The sequence below is a fragment of the Oryzias latipes genome, chromosome 16, assembly GCF_002234675.1.
Source record: "Oryzias latipes chromosome 16, ASM223467v1".
Lineage (NCBI taxonomy): Eukaryota > Metazoa > Chordata > Actinopteri > Beloniformes > Adrianichthyidae > Oryzias > Oryzias latipes.
In genome coordinates, this window is record NC_019874.2 from 11,281,951 (window position 1) to 11,306,250 (window position 24,300).

The 24,300-nt window shown below is 38.7% G+C and overlaps 1 protein-coding gene across 4 annotated transcripts in view; it reads left to right on the plus strand.

The window, feature by feature from the left end:
* The window catches only part of cdkal1 (CDK5 regulatory subunit associated protein 1 like 1), a 259,064-nt gene that overhangs the window by 225,374 nt on the left and 9,390 nt on the right, over nt 1-24,300 (plus strand). For all 4 annotated transcript variants that reach the window (XM_023963815.1, XM_023963816.1, XM_023963817.1 and 1 more), the window contains 2 exons: nt 2,248-2,331; nt 9,349-9,513. In XM_023963815.1, the coding sequence (XP_023819583.1) occupies nt 2,248-2,331; nt 9,349-9,513 (249 nt within the window). The remainder of the gene's footprint in view (nt 1-2,247; nt 2,332-9,348; nt 9,514-24,300) is intronic.

Below are 24,300 nucleotides of genomic sequence, written 5' to 3' on the forward strand. Positions count from 1 at the left end.
TATAAAACGATGCACTGAGGCTCGCAGATTGTGTCTACAAACATTTGCACTCCTCAGTGAGCAAAATTTTCCCTCACACATGGTGTTTGCACATAGACACTTAAGGCAATGAGAGACAGACAGCAAGGTAAAGGAAAAGCTCGCTGTGTGTAAAACTGTTTACCAACTTTTTTTTTTTAATGTGAATTCAGGTGGGTTAAACCTCTGCCATGAAGTTCTGAAAACCACACAGATTTGATTTTTTTTGCTGACTGTAAATACTTGAAATAAGGTCATGTCTTGAACATCAGAGGTTGTCACAGCAGTGAAAGTAAAGTGGGAGAACACTACTGTGGAGCCCCGGCTCTGTCCTTTTTGGAGCATGTATTGTTTGAGAGAATCAAGTCTCCTCTTGTCAAAAGGCTTGAGTTCCAGTGAGTATTTGCATTAAAAGAAGTCTGCTTCTATTATTTGAAGTCATAAGTCATAAAAAGTATGACTGGAGTCCACACTTTTGCATGACAAACACAGCTGTATTCAGTCATTACAGCTGTAGGAAAATAGGAAACCTGCATGCAAAACACTGTTGAGACCAATGCGCCAGTTCTTACCCTGTCTTTTTTTTCTTTGAAGAAGACAGTGTTGCATAATTTTTGTGTCCTAATTGTCCTCTAAACGGTGTAGCTTCAGTTATTCCACCTGTCTGTCTGAACTTTTTAATTCTTCTTACCATAAAGCAAAATAAGAGTCAGTTTAAAACAGATATTTTAAAATTCTTATTTTTATATAACACTTATTTTTAGGGCTTTAACGATTCATCTATTCATGTTCCTTTGATCCATCCATCCATCCATCCATCCAACTGAGTCAACCTATACCATTATAAAATAGTTTTTAAATGAAATTACCTGATTATAATCAGTATTGGAAAATACCATTTGGATTGAGAAACTGTAGGTTTATGTTACGATAACATATAAAGGACCATGTGCCATCACAGCGTACTACACACATGTGATACAGTAAATAATAACTATGAATCGCACCGTCAACCCCAAATTATGATATGTATCAAACCGTTGTTAAAATGGATTGTTACACCCCCACCTGTTAATCTCGTATAGACCTGAGCACACTGGAACTAGGTGGACTAAATAGTAATGAATGAGAAAAAAACTGAAAGTTATGGGACCAACAAAGGGAATGCCCAGAGATATTAGAGAAGGATAAAAGCAGAGAGAAGAAAAGAACGAGGATTATGGGTGTTGGCAAAAATGGAAAGACCCAAGGCAATATGTCAGAGCCTTAGAAGTCACGGCTCTGACATATTACCAAGGAAATGATCAGTCAGCACAGTTTTAAAACAGAGCTCATCACTGACAGGCTTAAAATGCAGAGTCTGCCTGCTGAGCCAACAGGACATCCTGTTCCCATCACTTTCAAATATGTGCTGCCAATGTTTCAAACTCCCACTTTACTATGTAGGGGTGTCTCTGAAATTGCTGCTTTCCATCCCTCTGCAGCCGTTTCCAAGCACGACAAAAACGGCCGCATGACTTCACGTGCCAGGAATCCTGTTTTCAGCAGCCAAATGAGACACGGGTGGACCAAATTACACGAGATATAGACAGTTGGAAGTTGGTTTGTGCGTCAACCTTTATTTTGCAGAATATGGCATCAGCACTTCCACGGGCACTTCAAATGTCTAAAGTGTGGATGTAGTTATAAAGAAATGCAGGTTTTTGTATTGCAGACTTTGTGTGCAAGTTTTAGTTCTTTGTCCATGTTTAATTTACATTCTTGCAGGGAAAATGCTGTTTTGTCATGTTTCGTCCTCTAAATTGCCAGAATCCGAGGCCTTGATTTTAGTTAGTTTTGTGTTGTGAATACATTGTTTTGTGTTGACATTTTAAGTTTGTTCTTTATGAGCTCTTTTTTGTAAGAGCTGAATTTTGCTGAATAGTGCTTGTCATCCTCTCAGCAGAGCGCTCACATTGAAGTGGTTTGTAAACCTTGAGATTGTAATTAAAGTGCAATTTTAATGAATAACAGCAAGAATGAAGACGGCCGCTTCTGTCCAATAAAGACAAACAACACGGCTCTCACGCGCACCCTTTAAAGAAAACACAAGAACACACAGCCGGATTTTGCGTTTCACAGTGAAGAATGATCAAATAGAGATGAGGATGTGTTCATGTGCATTCTGAACACGGCACAGATGAATGGATGTTTCTCCCGCTCAGATTTGTTGTTTGTCCTGATTTGCAGGTCGGAGAGATGCAGCATGTACTGGTGACAGAGGAGTCCTTCGATGCTCAGTACTACGTCGCGCACAACAAGTTCTATGAGCAGGTAACGTTCATGTTGCAATGTGCTGATGAATAACAGACATACTGCACAGCTCGACTGTGTTGATCTTATGGAAGCAGATAAAGTGTCATTATCAACAGTTCGCCATTTCTCAAAGTAATTTCTAAGTACAGACAATGCTGTTCAGGTTTAGGTTCAGCAGTTTCAATAGTATTACCAGCTTTGAAATTTTCACTGTCGGTCCAAATGCATGTATTAAACGTCTGAATCCCTTTCGGGGTCTTGGGGTTGCTGGAGCCTATCCCATCTACTGTTGGATAAGGGCAGGGTGCACATGAGCAGAGCCACACAATCACGCATTCCCACTTGGGGGTAATTTAAAGTCACTAGTTAACTGTTGTAGAGTGTTTTTGGACTGTGTAGAAAGGCGGAGTTCCCAGAGACAACACACAAATACACGAGGAGAACAGGCAAAGACCAGACGAAAGGGTCCCAGTCTGGATTTGAACAAGGGTCTTCCCACTGTGAGACGATAGTGCTAACCACTCTTCCACTATGCCACCATGCAACCCCACTATCTAAATATTCTGATTTAATGTATCTGTCATTCTTAAAGAAGCCAACATGTAAGAAACTTGGCTTTTTAAAACAGGATGTTAGAGAAGCCTGACTATGTCCAGCTCAAAACTCTGGCCTTTTCGATTAATTGCAAGAGATGTATAATAATAAACTACTTTGAAACTAACGAATCAGCAGTGAGCTATAAATCAAAAGATGATGTCATGTTCATGAAATGTCATCTTTGGTAAGTTTATCATAATATCAGGCATAGAAATAAAAAACCTAATGAGTCTATGTGGAAGATTTTGCACTGACGGTAATCAACTAATTTTCTTTTGCCGCAAGCCCCTAGTGGTTATTTGATAAACTACATCTGACTGCAGTAAGAAGTGAGAAAAATGAAAATAAAAACAGTCTCTGTTTAGAGATGCACGTTTTATTTTATTAATCTTTTTTTTTCCGTTTCCATTTGTGTGTGTGTGTTTGTTCTTCTGCTTATTTTTTCACTGTAAGGAACTGTATTGGCCCCTTTAAGATTAAATTGAGCCATAAAAGAGGTGTTTTGACATGCCCGTAAATCTTTAGCAGATAACAAATGTAATTTTATTCAAGGTCATCCTGCCTGTGGTGATGAGCCCTAATACCCTAAAAGATTGAATGTGCATCCCAGTTTGCTCAGGTGCGATTTGGCAGAAATTGAATATGGATGTGCAGTAAGTGAAAGACAGAACAATGTTGACAGAGTTTAGTGAGACACCCACACCCGCTTTTTTCCTCTTTTATTTGTCAGGTGTAGATGGTTGTTGATGGGACATCAAGTCTTGCTCATTTTCACACTTACTAAATCAAATCGGAGAGTTTGCTTTGGCTGTCACCGGAGCTCTCACAGCAGGTGCTGAGGCTTAAGCTTGTATTGACTAAAGTAGGTTAGCTATAATATCAAACATTCTCGCAGACGCACATACACCCTACGGTGGTCATGAGAACATTTGGCAGCTGATAACAGAAGCACTTTTGGCTTTTTTTTTTAACTGTACTAACATTAAGGTCAGCCCTAAAGACATGAAATTTCCATACATACTTACATTTACACACACACACGCACACATACACACACAGCTTCAAAGATACTAAGTCAACCTGTGGAAAATTCACTTTAAAACATCTTCAAATAAATCAACTTCCTCCTGCTTTATACATCATCAGAAACATGTTTGAAGTTATGCTTTTTATTAGCTCAGAAGGCAGGGGTGGTATTAATTTTTCTTCCCTTCCACTTCCCTGCCCTCCCATCCCCTCCTGCTCCTTTTGCCCCTCTGTCTGCAGGCTACAAACTAAAGTTACAAGTGTTACTCGGTTCACAGGCGCGTTGTTTAAGTGTGCGCTCCGTGATGCATGTACATGCTGCAGATCCAAGCATGTGTGTCGGTTGGCTCCTCCTTGATGATTGCCCCCTGCAACCCCCGCATACCATTCAATTTGAACCCAGAAAAAATAAATTGCTTTTAAAGCAGCGGTGTTCCAATTTGTCACTGAAGTTGTCTTCTTAAGCAACTCGCTTTAGGACACAAGTTGTTTGTCGTTAGTCCCTCTAGGGAGATCCAGTTGTTTCCGTAGATTGTGTTAGTCATAAAAGAAAGTCTTCATGAACTGCTACAGATAGGAAACTGTGACATGTCAGACAAACTGAAGACACTTCATGACTTTTCAAACTTGAATAAACTTTATTGTCAGTTCCAGTAAAAGCAGATTATTATTCTTTTAAATGGTTTAACAAATTGACACTCAAGCAGTTCAGACATTATTTAAACTACAGCAAATGCTTAAAAACACAAGTGGAAATCAGGCTAAACTCAAACATAAAAAAACAACAAAGAAACACAAAATAGTTTATTTAGATGTATTTAAAGCAGGAGTTCCAGTGGAAATGCAAGATTTCTAGTAAACGATTTTCTGTTCCACAGGAGTTCTGCATCACCTGCCTGATGGCAGCATGTACAAACAAGTGGGGCGGGGGGGGGGGGGGGTAAAGGGTCTTCAGTAGCTTATGTAGTGCAGAGAAAGTGAAATTAATTACAAATATTTCATTGGCTTTGCTTTGTATTTGGAGGTGACGGTTCAACCAGGGGATGTTGTGTTACATAAGCTGGATATCCCCAATAATTTCCAGAATTGATCTGATCCGATACACCAGAGCTTTGATCGATTCGATTCATGATTTTTATTTTTATTCGATTAAATTTAGTTAAATTTTGATTTACAGGGTTTACACGTTTAAACATCTTTGCATAGAAATACATTATTAATCTATATATGTTTTGAAGATATTCACATTATTCTGAAACAGATCACATACTGTAAAATATATTAATGAAAAAATAAATCAGTGATATTGTTAACACCATACAGTGTTGTGCTACATAAGAGTCACCATAACTTAAATTACACTCCAAATGACCCTCGTCTACATAGGAGGCAAACATCGAACATAAAAGGGCTCCACCCAATTGGTCAAGTGCATAAATACCAATAATGTGATTTACTTTTAGTGAGGTAAAAGCGCTGGAAGCCCATCTGAAGCACTGACTCTTAGCTTTAGTCAGTCTAGTCTCTAAAAAAAAATATGGAGGATCCACTTTTAAAAAAAAACAGACCAAACCTAGAATATGAGGCTGATGTGCTTTAGAAAGACAAAAATAAAAATGCTGTCTAATAATAAGAGTAGGTTAAAATAACCATGGCTAGCCTACAACAACTGGTTAAAAAGAATTTGTGTCTATGACGCTAACTGAACATTTGGCACAGTAAGTCAGAATGATTAGAAAAATATGGGATTCTGAAGCTGAGCAGAAACAAAGATTCTCCTTTGCTTTAAAAGGTTTGGTCAATCTGTTGTTATACTCAAGTAAAAAAGCTTATAAGGAATTAACTTTTGCTAAAGATTTACTATCAATTCATTACAGTACTTTGTTACAGCAAAATATTACATTACTTTTGTAATGAGTTACTCCAAATCACTGGTAAAGTGAGAAGGAAAGTTCAGTCTTACACTGCGACACCCGTGATTTGATGCACAGCAAATTCACCTCTCGACAAAAACCCAATGCTCCCTCAATGTGTGGGAGGACCTACATTGTTATGTGTTTGACACGGATACATTTTGGAGATCAGATTTTTTTCATTTTTATTTTGAAGAGCTCTACAAAAGCATCGGCCTCCATGAGCTTCACCATCTACTGCAGGAGCTGTATCTGAAGGACGGCCGCTTTCAGCGTTACTTCCGTCTCCCTGTGACCCAGTTTGATAACTTGCTTATTCCGTGGAAGGAAAAAATGAAAATGTTTTTATTGTTGTCTCCATAGGAAAAAAATCATAACATTTAGAAGCAGAACAATCAGATTCTCCTCTATGTTGGTTTTGGACACTACGTCATCAGCACGTCATGGGCCAAAGCTAAGTCACTGATAAATTCTTTGCCAGAGATCATGTATTTGAACTTGCATGGCTAAATATTTGCCACGCGTCGGAATTTCTGCCGCGCTGTCATGCTGCTAACTGCTGCGCCTGACGCTCAGATTGTGCTGCTGGACCTCTGACTCCATCTCTCAATTAAGTTGGCATTGAAAGTGGCCACGCGAATCACATTCAGTGTGAACTCAGCTTAACACAAGAACATGTTAAAAACAGCATTTTCATCACTGATGCAGAAGTGTTGGGATAAACAAGTCTCCCGGTTTGAATCTTATGCAGACAAACAATGGTGAGCGGATGATGTCACGTGTGTGTTTTCTATGAATGTATGGAGGTAACAGTTGGATTCCCATTAAAATGAGTGTGCCGTGTCCAGTGAAGCCTCATCTTTGTGGGCTCTGAATGACTATAAAACCACATGCAGCTGCATGTTTCACATCTCTTCTCACAGCCACAGTGCTGCTTGGTCTCATGAACAGAACATGGACCCTCCTACATACAGAGGTCAGTGTTGACCTGTGCTAACGTCAGCCATTATCGCGCCAGATGGATAAGATTATTCTAATAATGTTGGGACTCACAGCACTGACAATCATTGCTAATGTTTGTTCCATGTCTGTCCATTCAGTGCGTCAGACAGAGTTGTGCAGGGTTGATTCACCAGATGATTTCTGGATCCATCTGCTGCCTTTGGCATCTTATTGTTGTTGATAAAGCCCAGATAGGAATGGAATTCATTATTGTAGCAGGTAAAAAATAAAAATAAAACATTTATATATATATTATCGGTTTTGTTTTCAAGCTTTCTATTGCATTGACTCAACATTGGTTTGCCCTTTTAATTAACTGAGTTACAATGGCAGAAAAAATGAGTTATAGATTAGCATTAACCAGCAAAACAAAGAAATAAATAAAAAATCTTCAGCTGAAAGCAAACATTAAATGAATTGTCAATTATTGTAACTGACCATGATTACTTTAAAATCAACAAAAGCTTTCAAGAACATTAACAAGATATGGATCTTTCATGCTGTGAAGATCATTCTTTTTCAATAACTGCTAATTTACTCCCATCACTTAGTGCTTACAGGTTAGCATGTGTCCATTTAATCAAATTGATTTAAAGTCCCACTCTGCCCATCTGTAGATCAAAGTGCTCCTAGTGGTCTTTAAATTCTAAATAGGCCATTTTTAACCAAGATCAAAACAAACCGTTTTCTTGGACATAGTTTCTGCAGAGCTGTATTACACATCCCATCATCCATATTACCAGTGCAATATTGAAGCTATCCAGTCGTACATTTTTGAGTCAGATGCCAACTTGGACGAGGAAAACAAAGACGTACATGGATCTAGTCGTCTGCAAGTGGATGCATCAGAATGGAGTGGGAACTTTTTCAAATGGCATTTTTTTGTCTGATTCATAACGATTTGAATAAAGAAATACTCAGAGATGCAACTTTGATTTGAATTTTCTCCAATATATGTTCCCCGTCATGAGAAAAATGTCACACAAGAACATGTTAAAAACACCAACAACACATTTTTCATCAGAGTGGGTCTTTAACATTTTTCATTGGAAGAAACACCTAAGCATTGTGGCAAAATTTAGAAAAGAGGAAATGAGCTATTTGTATATAAAAGGGACCCAGTTGGAATCCCAGTCAGGCAGAATATTTTTATATTCTGTTGTGATCAATCTGGTCTCACACAACAGTCTGACCTCACCAGATGGGAGCTTTGAGCTGTTTTTTTAAATTATTTTTTTATCTGGTACCAAACTCACCCCACTCTTGCCTCTAACATCCCATGAAAGTCTCTGAGTACAGAATACTTTGGTCTCCTTCAAACACCATACAGAGTTTTTTTGTGGCTTAGTAAAATCATCTTAAGCCTCGTTTGTTTTTTTGCCCCCAAACAGGACGATTAGGATCTTTTTGGGTGCAGAACTGCCAGAAATCTGTAATAAAGCTTTGACTTTTACTCATTGGGACATAATTTGACAAGTTAGTTGGCGAAAATAAAATGTCTTCTGGAAGCAATACTTTAAATTCCTTCCTCTGGATTTTGCTTGGATCTCAAAGTCCCTTAAATTATTTATTTACACCATAATTCAACTGATTTGTAAAGTTGTCTTGCAAGTTACCCTTTTGAATATATGTAAAGCGATGAAGGCAATGTCCCTTTAGTGTATCAGGATTAATTACTGTTGATGCCGTATGATTATTTCAAAAAAGGCTTTTGATAGTTTTGATATATTTACCAAGAAAACTTTTACTGAAGTTGTGATTGAAATCCTTACAGGCTCTTTCAAAACATCAATTTTAAATCCCACAAATAACCACCCAACGTGAACCATCCAATTAGTGCTCACTAAGAAAGAGCGAGTCTGAAAACACAAAAGGAGATGAATAGATCAGTGCAATAATCTTTCGCTGTGAGCCTGTCAGCTTTGTTTTCTTAGTTCGGAAATTGTTTCGAAGGAAAGCGTTTTTTTTTTTTTCACAACATCTTTTTCTTTTTCTTTTCGCAAGGATAAGTCATTAAGCACAAACTCTAATTCAGATGAAGGCGTAATTAGAATTCTTTGTTTCCTGTTCCCTCCTGCTGTGATCAGCCAAGGTTAGTTGCCATGGTGAAATAATAAGACAAATGCAAATCCCTCCGGTTTATCACACAGCTGTTGCAGTACTTTCTGACCTTGAGGGCTTGTGTAAATTGAAGTGAAAAGCATCGTTTTTTTAGGCAACCAGAAAACAACAAAGTATTAATGTAGAGAAAGCAGTTTGGAGCAGTGTTTAATTGAAAATGTAATTGACAGATATGGAGGTGCATGTTTGCCTACACTAGTGTGAACGCAGTCTGGTTTTTCTAGACAAAAATGTTACCGTATCTTAGCTTCGTCTCTTAAATAACTCACTTTTGATTTTGCTGAATAATTTCTAGATAAATGATCACATTTTGCAATTTGCGCATGCTTTTTGGGTAGAATTCTTCACATTTTGATTGACATCACTTGATCTGCAGGTGCTGGTACCGAAGAAAGTTGAATTCAAAGGAAAGATGATCGAGGTGGAGATTTATGAAGCAGGAAAACATTTCATGAAAGGCCGACCAGTTGAAGACAGTAAGCCGTTCAACCCCTCCATTGCTGCACCCCTCCAGCAAGGAGAAGTGTCCGGTCTGATACAGGTAATCACACACACACACACACACACACACACACACACACACGTGTTTCCTAATGATAAAATGACACAACTGGAATAAAATCTAGACTAATAGTTATCTACCGTATTTTTTGAAAATTAAGTTGCAAGGATAAAAAAAAAGTGTAATAAAGAAGAAAAAATCTTGTATAAGAGCATAAAGAACATGCTAACAAGTCAACTAAACTTTATATCACTTCAATTCTTCATCTTCTGCTTCGCTTTGGATTGACTCTGTCAAGCCTGGCGTAAGACTGAGTGGCGCTTCTTCTTCTGCATTGCTGTTAAATACTGATACATACACTTAAAGGGCCCTCTAGTGGTTGTTAGTGGGAGGATAACAAACACATGAGCCTATTTAATTTTAAAAATTCACAGATAAGTCGCACCAAACCGTGCAAAAAACGTGACTTGTACCCACAAAAATACGCTAATAAGAATGGAGGCTTGTACAGCCATCTAACACAAGACTTGTGTTTCTCCATGTGACAAAACAAGGTCAGTTTGTCACCGACTCCACACACAAGGCTCATGTCAAAGATCATAACACCAAATGTTTTGCCAGGTGACGTAGTGCTAGATTATCTTCTACAAACACACTCAGAGTTGAAGGTCAGGGTTGGATTAGAGAGGCTGGTATAACAGGGAGATTTCTGATGAACAAAAAAGTTTTAGCAAGCTGTGCAACCTCATGAATCCCAGGAACTAGGCATATCAGACATCATTGTAGTATTAATGTCCAGCCTGTAGGAGTTATAATATAATCAGAGGATGTAAAATCGATTCAGCACATGTATGTGAATTGTACAATCCATGAGGTTCTGTCGTTAGTCTCAGAAACTAACTGTCTCCATCTCCCAGGCTCTGTCTGTGTGTTCCTACCTTATCTAAACCGGGAAAGCTGTGTTTACAACAGCCTATTCAAATTTTGTGCACTCAGCAAACGAATGGCTATGAATATATGTGTTTGGATTTTAATCCATGCTCGCCTCTGTAGTTTGAGAAAAAGCAGCAGTGTATCATCCGTGAGATAAGTAATTTTAGATAAGCTGCTGCTGGCTAAACTGTTCCCTATCTGCCATTTCACCACACACACATACACACACTTACACAGCCACACACAAAACCATGTTAATGTATCTGTTTCACTGCATGTTATTTTTCACTTTGACTAGCTGTAGCTTATAGCTCAGGACATGGAGCCACTGAGCAGAATATGATACACTTTCTAATTTCACACTCCATCAGCCTTTACTGCCAGACGAAGAGGGAGGGGAAGAAAGAACCGGCAGACATGAAGGAGGGGAGCATGGATGAAGGGGAAAGCAAGCACAGAAAGAAAAAGATAGCAGAAATTGAGATTAGAAAAAAAAAAAGAAAGACAGACAGACAAAAAAAGAGGTTTTTGCTCCTAACCAAGTAACGTGTCACTCAGAGTTCTGCAGCAAAGACTAGACCTTGTAACAGTAATAAAGTCTGCGGTCCATCCAGCACTCCTGCTTTCATTCATCTTCAAAACTTGTCCTTGCTCTCCCTCAGAATATTGTCTTTCTGTCCTCCAGGCTTCTTTCTGGGGATTGTGAGGCTCCTTAAACACACTTCTTCCCATAGAAACCAGAAATGACACCGAAAGACTCACTGCACTTCTGCTTTGAGCACTCTCATAAATGCATCTCAGTCTGTAAACACTTTGTTCACATTTCCTGACGATGTGAAGATTTCACCTTCGTCTTAATACTGAAAGCAGCCACTGTTTTGCAAAGCAAATAAAAGAAAACTTTACACAGAAAAAATACATCATACTTATAAAGTGCAATAGGTAACATCAACAGTGTCTTGGCTTGAGCAAGTGGAAGCAGATGGATAGCTCATAAATTGCGCAAATGGGTAAAAAACCATTAATGCCTGTCTGTGCTTTCCACAGCATATGTGCATTAATGCTTAGTTCTATTATGTGATCTCCAATGATGCTGTTGATGAGTCCTAATCCATTGTCCTTATGGCTTCCATTGATGGCTCTTAATAGCATGCAGTGGCAGAGTGCAATAACTGACCTAATGACATGGAAACAGCCATATATTTGCAAGTTGCTCTTATAGACATCATCAATGTAGACAACAGTAATACAGATGATGTCCTTCATGACTTATTATTGAACGGAAATGAATAGAATTTTGGTTTGTTTTTCAGAATTGAATCATTTCTATGTTGCTGTTTTGAATAATGAATAGTATTAGCATGATGTGTACTTCTACACACAAATAGGCTTTAACTGACACATTTAATTAAAAAATACTTTGTGTGAATTCACACGACAGTGAGTCTTCTGTGTTCTGTTTGAAATGAATTACAAATTCTGGGATGGCAGATGTTCAGTGCTGGGTTTTGCACCAAGCTCTGTGATTAAAGGCTTTCTGAAAGGAACAGAAAAATATAGATAAAGGAGCAGGAAGAGACACATGGAGGGATGAGGTGTATAAGAGCCAGACAGTTTGAGGGAGGACGTCTTTGCTGCTTTATTTTAAGATGCAGAAGAGCGATGTATGCAAAAGTGAGAAAAATTGGTGCATAAGTGGGTGATTGGGTTGGCAAAGAAACCAGCAAAGATGTGTAATGTGTATTTTTCACAAAAAAAAAAAAAGTATTGGAGGAAATGGAGAAATCTGTCATGTCAGAAACGGAGAAAGCTTTGATGGCTTACCAGCCAGCAACCATACTGATGTGTGGGGGAGTGAAGCAATCTGACCAGATGGATTTGTAGAAGAGTGGAAAATGAAAGCGTGTGGACGCCTGTGAATGGATGAACCTGGGAGTAGATGGAGGTGTATAGATGCATGGTGATGTGAGGCTTGACTCCTGAGATGAACTGATCTGATGGAAGAGCAGATGAGTGGATGCACGTGTGAACATACAGGCAAGTAATTCAACTACAGAAAAATAGATGAGTGGAGAGGATATATATATATATATATATATATATATATATATATATATATATATATATATATTGCTACTTCTGTTTCTCCATAACTAGTCAAAGTGCTTTTTAGTTTAGTTCTGCAGCTGGAAAAAGAAAAAAGTACGAAACCAAGGAGTTTAATCCAGCCTGCAATGATTTATTATTTATTTTATTAAATTGATATTAAATTAATATTAAATTTGTACAGGATTGATAAATAAATAAAATAATGTAATTTTTCTTTCATTAAGCCAGTTATTTTCGGGTATACAACATTACCAAGTTTTACTCTTTTGCAAATGATCAAATTAATTACTCCAAAACCTCTTTTTAATAAACTTTAATTTTAAAAAAAAAACTTTTCTTTTGGAAAAGTTACATGGCTTTCAGTGTGAAAGATATTATTAAATCAAGGTAAATCCTTTCATGAAGAATTAAGAAGACAGGAAGTCTCCTCCAAACAAGAGAGGGTGGGATTTTCTAAATAAAATACCACCAGCTTGTAGACAGACAAAGCTGGTCAGCATTACCGCCATTGAATGGTGGTGTCCCAACTACCAAATACCAATAAACAATGATTTCCTACTTCTTGTATCTGATACTGATAATAAATTAACATTATTGTTAATTTATTATTGTAATTACCGGATTAAATCATAACAGTGTATAGTTCTGATTTTATCCAATAAATTTACATGGCTATTGTTACCTGCAAACAAACTGATTTGCCATACACCTGTGAACATTGAAAGCCCGTTACAATTGTTAGAACAAATAGTAAGACTTTATCTTAAATATCAAACTAACAAGTACATTTTGTAAGTAAAAGTAATGCCTGTAATAATAAAGTGGAAAAACTATTTCTTTTTCTTCAACCGAAGCAAATTAATAAATAGTTAGATTCATTAAACACCTCTACACTAGTTACCAGTCCAGACGCTTTCCGTTTGTTCACAGGATGGCCGCTAACGTTGACATTGGTGGCAGCTTCATATTCTTTCCAAATATAAAAGTTATTCTCCTTCGTGTCACTTTTTTTGCTACAAGCAACTGAATCATTCGTCTCCATCATGCTAAAGTAAGCCCACATAGGTGAATGCAACGCCATGTTTTTTTCGGAGCTCTCTAGCAGGCACTGAGCCGTGACATCACATATATGCGGCAGAACCTTGCAGGTTGGGGGGGTAGCGAAAAGGGGTTGCATGCTATGTCCGACATCCCTCCCTAATCACTGACATGTTGAAAGCTATATAGTGCTGGGCTATCTACACCATGCTCATGACTTTTCTTTTAAACACAAAATAAAGCGTTACAGATTTCCCAAAGTAAAAACCTCATCAGTATGAACATTTGACATGAATTATTTATGGATCCACTGTGTTCTGATGATGATGAAAATTTTATGGTTTATGAAAAATACATTTAAAAAATGGTCTCAAATGAAAATTGTTTAAACTCAATGCATTATGGTCTACATTCAGCAATCTAGTGAACACTGATGCACACTAGTTTTTCGCAGAGACTTCTAGGAGATTTCTAGGGCACTGGATTTTGGAATTTGGAATTTAGACAGAACCATGAAGAAAGGGTTTTCAGGGGGAATTTACGGAATTTGAGGTTTCAAATTATTGGTCAATTTCGTTGGTGAATTTTTACATATCAGAATTATTGGGATGGAGTCATAACTATTGGTAACCAATATTTTCATGCATCCCTAGTCCCAAGACTCTGTGTCCCATCCCACATCATGTGTACTTTGTAATGTGTTGTGCTTTGTTGTGTATGTGAGGGATTCTTTTTTTCTTTATCTACTCTCTTCTCTGGTTGTAAGCAGAGTTCAGTTGTTTGTAGTTTTTTTTTTGCCACCACTGTCTCCTTTCATTTCACAGTTTTTCCTTCTAAACAATTTGCTTTACCAAGCTCAATTCAAGTTACCCACAGAATGTCATTTATTTACGTTTCCTTATGTAATAGACAAAGGCAGGTACAGATTGACTTTTTGTTTCCGCAGAGTCTGGATCAGAATCCAGAACTTGAGAAGTGCTCTAGTGGTAAATGTTGCTTCATACCATTTCATCATTTTTCCCAACATGTTTTTTTAAGGTTAACTTGGCCTCTCACACTGTTAAAAATCCAAAAGTTACAGGTCAGATAACCAGAGACCAATGACCGGTTTGATTGGAATTTGTTTTTCTGGATACCTTTTGCTATGAAATTGCAACTTGGCCATGAATTGGCTGCTTCATTAAAACGTTGTTGTGATTTTGCCATTCCATTCATTAAAGATCACGGTCTTCCACAGAAAGAAATTGCTTTTATTGACGAGGATAAAAGCTTCCTATTCTGTTGGCTCTTTCTGCCTTTCACTCTGTCTCTGTTTGTCAGCCCTTCATTCAAAGAAATGGCACTTTCAGCACACAGGGACGGACAGTAAATGAGTCTTTTAGTGGCACACAAAGGCATAGACAGCATTCAACAGCTTGGCGAGGAAAAGAAAAAAGAGGACGTAGCTTCTTCACCAGTTCTCATCCCCAGATGAAATTAAATGATAGAAGAGAGAGGCCAGAAAAATGAAGCAAGGATGAAGAATACAGAGTTAAGTAGATGGAGAGATGAGACAGAGAAGGAGCTTAGAGTGCCATCTAATAATCAGCTCTTTTCAAAGCACATTTCCTCAAGAAAACCAAGACAACAGCAGATAGGAGAGAATGGCTCTGATCCCACTATAAGAGAGCAAATAGGCAGTTTGTGCCAAATACAGCATGAAAATGAAAAGAGCTGGGAGGTATACAGCGAATGAATAATGTTACTCCATGACCACCAAATGGATGAATGCACAGGTATTGAATCAGCCTCTCAAATTTTCCTTCTAGGCTGATGTTGTTTTCAAAATTCTTTGGCTAATTCATTATTTCTTTCTTGCAGTCTAGTAGTTTGCAGAGGAGATGTGTGGTCAGGTTAGAGTCAGGTATTTTGTTTTTCTTAATCATCCCCTCTCTGCATTGATCTGCAGAGATATTCAGACAACCACTGTTCTGTTTGGGTGTCAGGCCAACTCTGACTTGTTGGGATCAATGAAGACTTTTTCTATATGAGTGTTCAGTCACTAAAGTAATGGAAAGATGTCTTTCACCAACAGTTTAAAACTGTACCTGATCACCACCTGTGATTTAGCTCATCTTTTTATCAAAAGTGACATCTTTTGTGAAGTTTATCTGTTAGTTTGTATTTTTCATTCAATAGCTTCTACTACTCTTTCACATAACTTCATTGTGTGACTCATCAGCTTTATTCTTCAGTAGTTTCCAAAATTCTGCACGTCTTGTATGTTCATCATGTTAAACAGCTCAGTCAAAAATGGTGCTACCTCTCCTAAACACTTCCATACCTTCCCATACACTTCCATAGGCGGTGCAGCGATAGGGCGGTCAACCTCCGATTGGAACATTGTAGGTTCGATTCTCGGCAAGACACTGAACCCCACCTTGCCTCTGGGGGAAGGTTGGTCGCCAGTGTTCGGAGCCGCCACCACAGTGTGAATGTGTGTGTGAATGGGCGAAAGGGTTTGTGACTGTAAAGTGCTTTGGGCCTACAAGGAAGGTAAAAAAGGCGCTATACAAGTATCCGCCATTTAGCATTTGCCATACCTGCACAGGTATGTTTTCAGTATTTTGCCTTTCCATTCTTCATCCTCCTTATTGATCTATACTTCCTGCTCCACAACAGCCACATCTTCTAATCTGTGCTCTATACCAGTTTCTCAAACATCAGCTCTTCAAAGTTCTCCACTTTCGGAAATCTCCCAAACCTTTGTTTTTTTCATCTCCTCTGAAAAAACCACACAGCACTCTTCTTTTTTTTAAATTTCCATCACTTGGTCCTCCACTCTGTCCTTGTCCTATTCATTCTTCTTAGTCCATCCTTCTCCTCTAGCTCTGGAAGTTGAAGAACATCCCAGCTTTAACTTCCAGCTTCAGACTCGTCATCTGACACTCTCCTCATTTACACAACTTTCTTGGCAAATTCCTCCTTTAGGATCACTCCTCCATTCCTCTTTCCATCAACAATGACAAACCGGCTTGAACCTGTTCTTATTCTATCAACCTTCTCCTTTTCCATCTACTTTCTTTAACACACAGAATCTCCACCTCTCCTCCCTCCATCATGTCAGGCAACTGTAATTTTTCCTGTCAAAGTCATTACATTCAGAGTTCTTACTCTAAATCCATCACTTTTGCTTTTCTTTTTCTCTCTATCTTTCTATGAAAACACCTTCCTCCTCTCCTTCACTGACCAACAGTCATCCAAATCCCACCAGCACCCTGTAGGTCAATAGCATGAGTGGCGGTTGTAGTTAGGCCATGGTCAGTCCAGTATGAAAGTTCTGTTTTTGAATCCTAGGATTGATTTGGTTTTGGTTTGATGTCAGATGCCCATTCTGACACAACCCTCTGAATTTACCTAGACTGTACAACCTTAGCTGCTCCCAGGGAACCACGTTAACCAATGTCATCGGCTCTGTCATATTTCTTTTACCCTGTGAAATAACCGATTATACGGTCATCCTGTGCAATTTTTTGGAAATGTATGTGTGTATTGTGTGTATATGTGGGTATATAGACTCCATAGTTTTTCTTTTTTCTTTATATATCGCTCTCTGTACCTGTACTGCTGCTGCAACAAGGAAATTTCCCCATCGTGGGACTAATAAAGGAATATCTTATCTTATCTTAAGTAAGCTTGAAATGTTTTGAAAACAGGGAAACTAACCACCAGTGGGTGGAGGCTCATGTAAACTGACAACATTGGATTGAGTTGACAGCTGAACCCATAAAAACAACAATTCTGTAAGTATGATGCTCATTGGGACACTGCTACACTAAGAGTACACTGACTATGCATAAGATAAAGGGGAATTTATAATTAAGAGAAATAGAGACACTGAATTTAAGAAGTAGCATAGAGTAGAAAGAAGAAAATATTGTAGAGCTTATATCATATCTGTGTTATCTACTATGACCTTTACTGACCCTTTTCAGTGTTTCTGTCCTCTCTGCAAATGAATTGAATGAGCTACTCTACTGTCACTGCTGGGTAGAATAAAAAATAAAAATAGCCCTTAATTTTACAAACCATCCCATTCACACACTGCAGATTCCCTTTTTTTCTCCCCAGGTAACACAGTAGCAGAGATTTTAAGAATATCTGGGTTCTGGTGGTAATAAATCTAGCAGCACATTCCACTTCCATCAAACACAAAGCTTTGGTAGATTCAGAAGAAATGTAAAAGAAAATCTTTTGGTATTTTAACCAAAGCCTTCAAAGAGTGTGTGTTATTCACATTCACTGGTGACAGGAAATAACACACACTCTTTGAATTACCGTATTTCCGTAATTCCAACCGATTCTGGAGGTGAGAAAAGAAGCTTATGCAACACTTCAAACTTTATTTCTGTAAAGTGCTGAATAGATTGTGGTGTCAGGGCACCATACGACAGCATCACGCGCACGTTATAAGTGCGTGTAACTTGCATCATTCTTACTTTACGACACAAGACGATCATACATTCAATTTTCATGACGTCGCTTAAGGTGACAGGACTAGCCTCAAGGGAGCTACAAGATACACCTGCACTCCTCTTGAAGTAAATCCGCTCCTCTCTACCACTTTCTATGGGCCCACACAACCGAAAAAGGCTTAAGACTGCAAATAGGATTGGGGTTTTACAAATAGGAGCAAAAATATGTGCACATCTGAGCCATTTGCTTCCATGATTGCACAATTCTCTCTGTTTTTTGTTTTTTTTATGGATCAATATTTCCAAATAAAGGGTCAAGGATGGAACGGCAGGAAAAACACTAAGTAGCCTTGAACTAATGATTGTTTTTTAGATGTTAAACTGTTAACTTTAAAATGTATCAGACCATGAAGACGTTTGTGTTATCTGAACAGCACTGCTGTTTACAAAAAGGACAGTAAACCTGTTTCTTGAGAAAGTTTACATTCTAAGGAACCAAGGCAACTAGTTTGCACATCTTTCATTGATCTCTTGGGACTGTAGCCTCTTAAGAGACTTAAACAAAGTAGCTGATAAAGAATGCTGACAACTCTGACCAGAATGGTTAAAATAAATGGTAAATGGTGAATACTTATATAAAACTTTCTACCTTACAGTCACAAACCCATTCACCCATGCACACACACATTCACACACTAATGGCGGCTCCGCTGCCGAACACTGGCGCCAACCTCCCACCAGAGGCAAGGTGGGGTTCAGGACACTTCGACACATGGGCGTTGAAGGCGGGAATCAAACCTGCAATATTACGATCATGGGTCGACCGCCCTACCGTTGCACCACGGCCGCCCCAGAATGAGAATGAGTCCTAAGAATACTAGTGAACCACATTGACATGATGTTTTTTTACACAATTGATGTAATACTGAGAAAAATGTAATCTACTTTTGCCGCACAATTGTGTTAAAGTAAGAGGAAAGTAAAGGCCCTGTGTTGATTGTGTAATTGCTCAATCCTTTAAATGTAAATCTTTTTTTGTTAATGTGTTGGCTTTAATCATTTTTACACATCTTAATTTTTCTCTTTCTCTTTCTCGAAGTAGGCGTGTCTCGATCCGGGTCTGATTTCCGATCACGCGGTTGATGACTTGATCCAAAATCGGATGTTGCAGCCCGAACAGTAAAAAGAAGTCGACTATTTGGAATTTTAGCTCACAATAGCATTAAGTCCAGAGTTATTTTTATTTTTTAACTTGTCCTGTCCAACAGCTGGGCAGACAGATGAGAACTGAGGGCCTCTTATGTTGGACATATTTTACAAGAGGGGTTATTAATCTTCAGACAAACCAAAGGCATGACTGAATAAACCCCTTTTGTAATTGAGGCCAAACTTTATTAATTTCAATCATGTTTGAGAATCTTTGGCGTTGGACCGGACGGAAAAGGAAAGGAGGGAAGAAGAGAGAGGGATGCTAGAGGGGGGGGGGGGGGGGGGGGTGATAGTGGGAGGGGGGGGATAAGACCATGAAGCAGCTCTATGCTGCTTCATGGTCATGGTCATGCAAGTCCAAGTCATGCAAGTCCAGAGTTATTTTCTGAAATAGCTGAGTAGTAGAACTTAACTTTACAATCTTTTAGCTTAAAACTTTATATCCTTTTGCTGGGAAATCAGGGCAGCCTTTCTGTATTTAATCATTTCTTCTGTTGTGTTTTCTTTTTTTGGGGGACCAAAGAGGTTTCAGAGGTAAAACTGAGAGGGTGTCAGGGAAAGAGTGTGTTAGTGGGTCTTGATGGAAGTGGCTGCTATCTCAGCTTTCCTACTGGGGAAGCTTCTGGTAGTCATTAACCTGGTCGCTGCAACACTTTGGCATAGACTGATAGCTCTGCCTTCTCCATTGGGCCTGAGGGGTCAGTGGTATTTTTTATATAAAATATTTTTCTTTTTTCTTAAGAAAAAAATACATTTTATGACCCAGAATTTTTCTACCAAGTTCCATGATAGTTGTGTTTTATCTGATTTACAGTAGAAATATGTATTTTATATGGATATAAAGATAAAACCCCTAAACTTTTTTTTACAAATAGTCCTAAATCTGTGATTGTTCTGTCTCTCTCTCTCTCTTTCTTTGTTTTTTTATTTTTGAGCTGATTTTATCACCTTAGCCCAATGTGGTGTTTTTTTATGTTCTACTCCCAAGTGTGTATTCTGACCTTAAATCACCTGCAGTTTAATGAATATTTGGAAATGTAGCACTGATGTGGTCAGGCCAGCCTGTCCAGTACACCGTGGATTAGATTGCTTATAGTTTGCATCATCTTGCTTACATTGCCATACTTCATTGGTCATAAAAAGCCAAAACACGCTCAGCTTCTTGAGCATCCGCGCACGCGCATGGTCATGATGCCGGCTGGCCGCTGGCTGTGTGAGACACTTCCAGCACAAACACAAGCCTGGAACACAATGAATTTTTTTTTTTTTTACCCTTCCTGGGTTGCAACTGTTATGGCTTGTTGCTTTGATGTTGCGTTTTCTCTTTGGCAAACGTATTGGAAGTGCGGTAGAAGGGAATCAAAGTATGTGCTCTCTTTTTTTTTTCCGGTTATTTGGTAGTTAAACCTCTAAAATCTATTTTTTTACTTTTAATTCAAAATGTCAAAAGGTTTTGTTTGGTCTTTGCAAGACTTTGTTTCTTCTAGCAGCAAACAATTCGTCCTGCTTTCAAAACAGGAGGCTTATCTATTTTTACCACTTCATTTAGCATGCCAGCTTGTATTACACGCCCTGTAGTGATGCACCAAAGTCAGGGAAGCAGGAAGAAATATCATGCACATCTATTTTCACTATTTTTAGCTAATTTGTCAAATCGCATTACAGAGCTTTATCTGGTTTGAATGTCAAACCTAGCTCCCCTCAGACTGAGTTCTACCTGGGAACCAGGAATGGAGGATGCAGATACTTTAACTGAAAGAAAATTCCTTTTACAGACTATTTCTTAGTAGGAATCTGAAAGCAGGTATAATTCTCCAGGCTCATGTAAATAAACTGCCCTTAGCTAAACGCTTCAATCAGAGAATCACCCATGGATTTTCATTTTATTTAGAATTGCCGTCCTTAAGTGCACAGCGGGCCTTCTCATTAGTGTTAATGATGCTGTGTGGGGTAACTGGAACAAGTAATTACTTGTTCTTTGAACATTTTTTCCATTAGTCAAGAAATCAGGTTCATTTAAAAAAATCTTCCAAAAATGGAAGTTACTATTAATTCAAAAGTTGTTTTGGACTTTGTTTTTGACATCTGTCTTAAAAAACGGAGCTAGTTTGGGTTCACGTTTCTTCCTCATAATAGCTGTTTTTGTCACAGCTTTGCACACTTCATCTCTCATAAATTATAAGTGCCTCAGAATTCAGCTTCAGTCAAGCACTTGAGTAGATTTGTATCCTCAGAGCGTCTCTAAACAAACTTTAGTATTAAAAATAAAATGTAAATACCAATCATCATAGTGAACCACAGCTTGCAGAGAAGACGGAATTCTTTCACACGACCCTTTTTTTTCACTATTTAAAGAAAAATCTTTTCATTACCAAAACATTGATCAGTAATAGCTGTAAGCTGTGAAACATGGAACGGTTTTGTGCTGCACTTTGATTCAAATTAATTGCTTGAAAAATGCTGTGTTGAAAAACGCTTCAAGTAGATGCTTTGCCTTTCCGTTGGCACATTTGCCCTTGGATAGATTGTTTTATGCGGCAAAGTTCAAAGTTTGTCATCAAGGAAGCTAGTTTTCTGGCAATCGGTAAGGCCACGAGCTGTACATGAAGTACAGGGTTCTTTCCCGGAAGGAATTTATTGTCATGAATGGGGGAAAAATAAACCTTCCCAGAGAGATGAGCAGCACCACAGCAACAGTGTAAACAGTATAGGAAGAGTTTTTAGCTTGACTTCACAATAAGCCTTAGTCACATGTACCTGCACCTGGGTGCTTTGGGTTTTTGGTTTGTCTGGACCCATGGAAGGGGGGACGGGTGTGTCTTGAAGGTTCCCTTGAGGCTCGTTCAGCCATCTTTAGGGACATCATGGACATGGAACGTACCATTGTTGTGTGTGTGGTAAGTGTATCGTTAAGTATTCCTAAGGCTAATTATGACATATGGGTGATGCTGCCATATGGTGCCCTAATGCCGCACTCTAGTTGCTATGAAGGTACATGTACTGGCACCTTCCTAATGACTGCGGTGTATGGTCGATACATTAGATGGATGATACACAAACCACACTCTGATATGCTAGTTTCTTACAGTCAGGCTTTGCTCAAGGAGCACGCACTTATCATTTGAACAGCACTAACAAGCCTGTTGTGCAGAAACATTTGTACGACATGCCTGCGTTTCACCTACTTCTACCTAACTTACCCCTATGTGTTTGTATAAGTGTTCGCCATGACCTTTCACCCACATCATCCCCATAAAAAGTCTGCATGGACATTTTTGCTCTATGGGCTTACGGATATTAAAATTGAGTGCGGGCTATCTGCTTTCCCCTTACATATTTGCCCATTTTTTTGTCCGTTCACACTGGCTGAGGCGACTCACAGTCAAGCAGCCACTTTAAATGAAAAGTCCATGTAAAAGCCTTAAAACCTGCTTCAGTGTTCAGAGCCCTTTCATTCATTCGTCACTACGCCACTTGTTCTCAGGCTCCATATGCAAACCAGACGTTCACTAGACGTGTGCTAAAAATTCAACCGGCATTGCTTAACGCCAAACAGCTGAATTTTTACCCATCGGGTACTGGGTTTGGTATTGACGTGTGGATAACATCCTGTTCAAAACAGGGAAGTGCCAACCGTTGTAAACACGACCATGGAGGAGAAATATAATTGCGGATTGTCCCCAGCTAGAATCGTATAACACCAAGTCTTTCATAGATCGGAATAGGGCTAAGAAAGGTTAGCAAAGTTCGCCCGCTGCAAGCACCAAGCCTCTTCTAACTGTAGATGACAGACATGCGCTGGTAAATAGTACAAAAAGAAGAAGCAGCCCCTCCCTGCCACTCCCTGCTTGCCCGGTAATGGTCCAGTGTGAACACATTATGAGCTGCATCTGAGTTCATGAGACCGTGTATAGCAGGTACCTGTAAACATAGTATTAGACCTAATGTCTTGGTCGAAAAACAAAACAAAGGTTGCTAAATTTAGATAATTTGTATCAAATTTGAACAATAGTAAATAGACTTTGATTTCATTTTGTTTCACTTTGAAAGGATCTTTAAACGTGAATTATTAAATAAACTGAATAAAAAATGTGAGTGTACTTTATTTGGAAATCTGTCCCTGCGGTGACTGTGCCAGAGGCAGGATTTACTCTGAACAGAGCTGTTTCAGGAAAAAAAAGGGAAATTCAGTGTATATTGCGGCTCACCTTCTTGTGGATCCGCTGTTTTGCTGATTTTTATCAGCATGAATTTGCATGCTTTTCTTGGTCTTTTTTGTCTTTAACAGCGCACTGTGGTTTACAACCTGATTGGCTGTTGATCTGGTCAACCAATCTCTTCCGCTGCGTATCTCTTGTATAGATGCTGCACGTGCAGTTTGCCAGAGTAAATGTCTGTCTGAGAAAGTGTAAAACGTGTGTGGTGAGGGGCTTTACAGCCTTAAACATCTGAAAATCTTGTTTAGCTGATTTCCCTAATTAAAGGTTATTTATGGAACGTATCTGCCAACAGTACACAAACAGCCCAGTCTTACTCTGTAGTTAAACTTTTTCTACATCCTATTAGTGACATCATGGTCAAAATACTTCCAAATAGCGACTAAATGCTCAGACTGTTGCCTTATTTGCGACATTAGCCTGCTTTTTCCTCATCTTATGTGTGACATGGCTCCTTTGCACAATTTCTTTTCTGCATTTAGTTACTTTAACTGCTATCAAAGGAATGCAGAGGACTTTCCCTGAACCGTGACAGTGGTTCATTTGAGTCAGAAAAACAGTGAATACAGTTTTCCAGCGACATATTTGTGATCTGTTCCTGCTAGTGGACATTGATTAGATCTTGAGTTCTCACTGCAAATGCCTTGAGGGTCTGTTGAGGACGCTTTGTTTTCTCCTCCATTTTTATTCAGTGTTCACTTTTGGGCTGAAACAGTAAGTTGAATCAAAATGTGAAGTGTTCTGTTTTGTAGGCAAATAGTTGCTTTCACCAAATTCCCATGTTTCTGCCAGAGATTTATGTGCCGTCTCTGCTGCATTCTGGGTAAATCTGCATTACCACCATCTCTTCATGTGATTGTATAGTG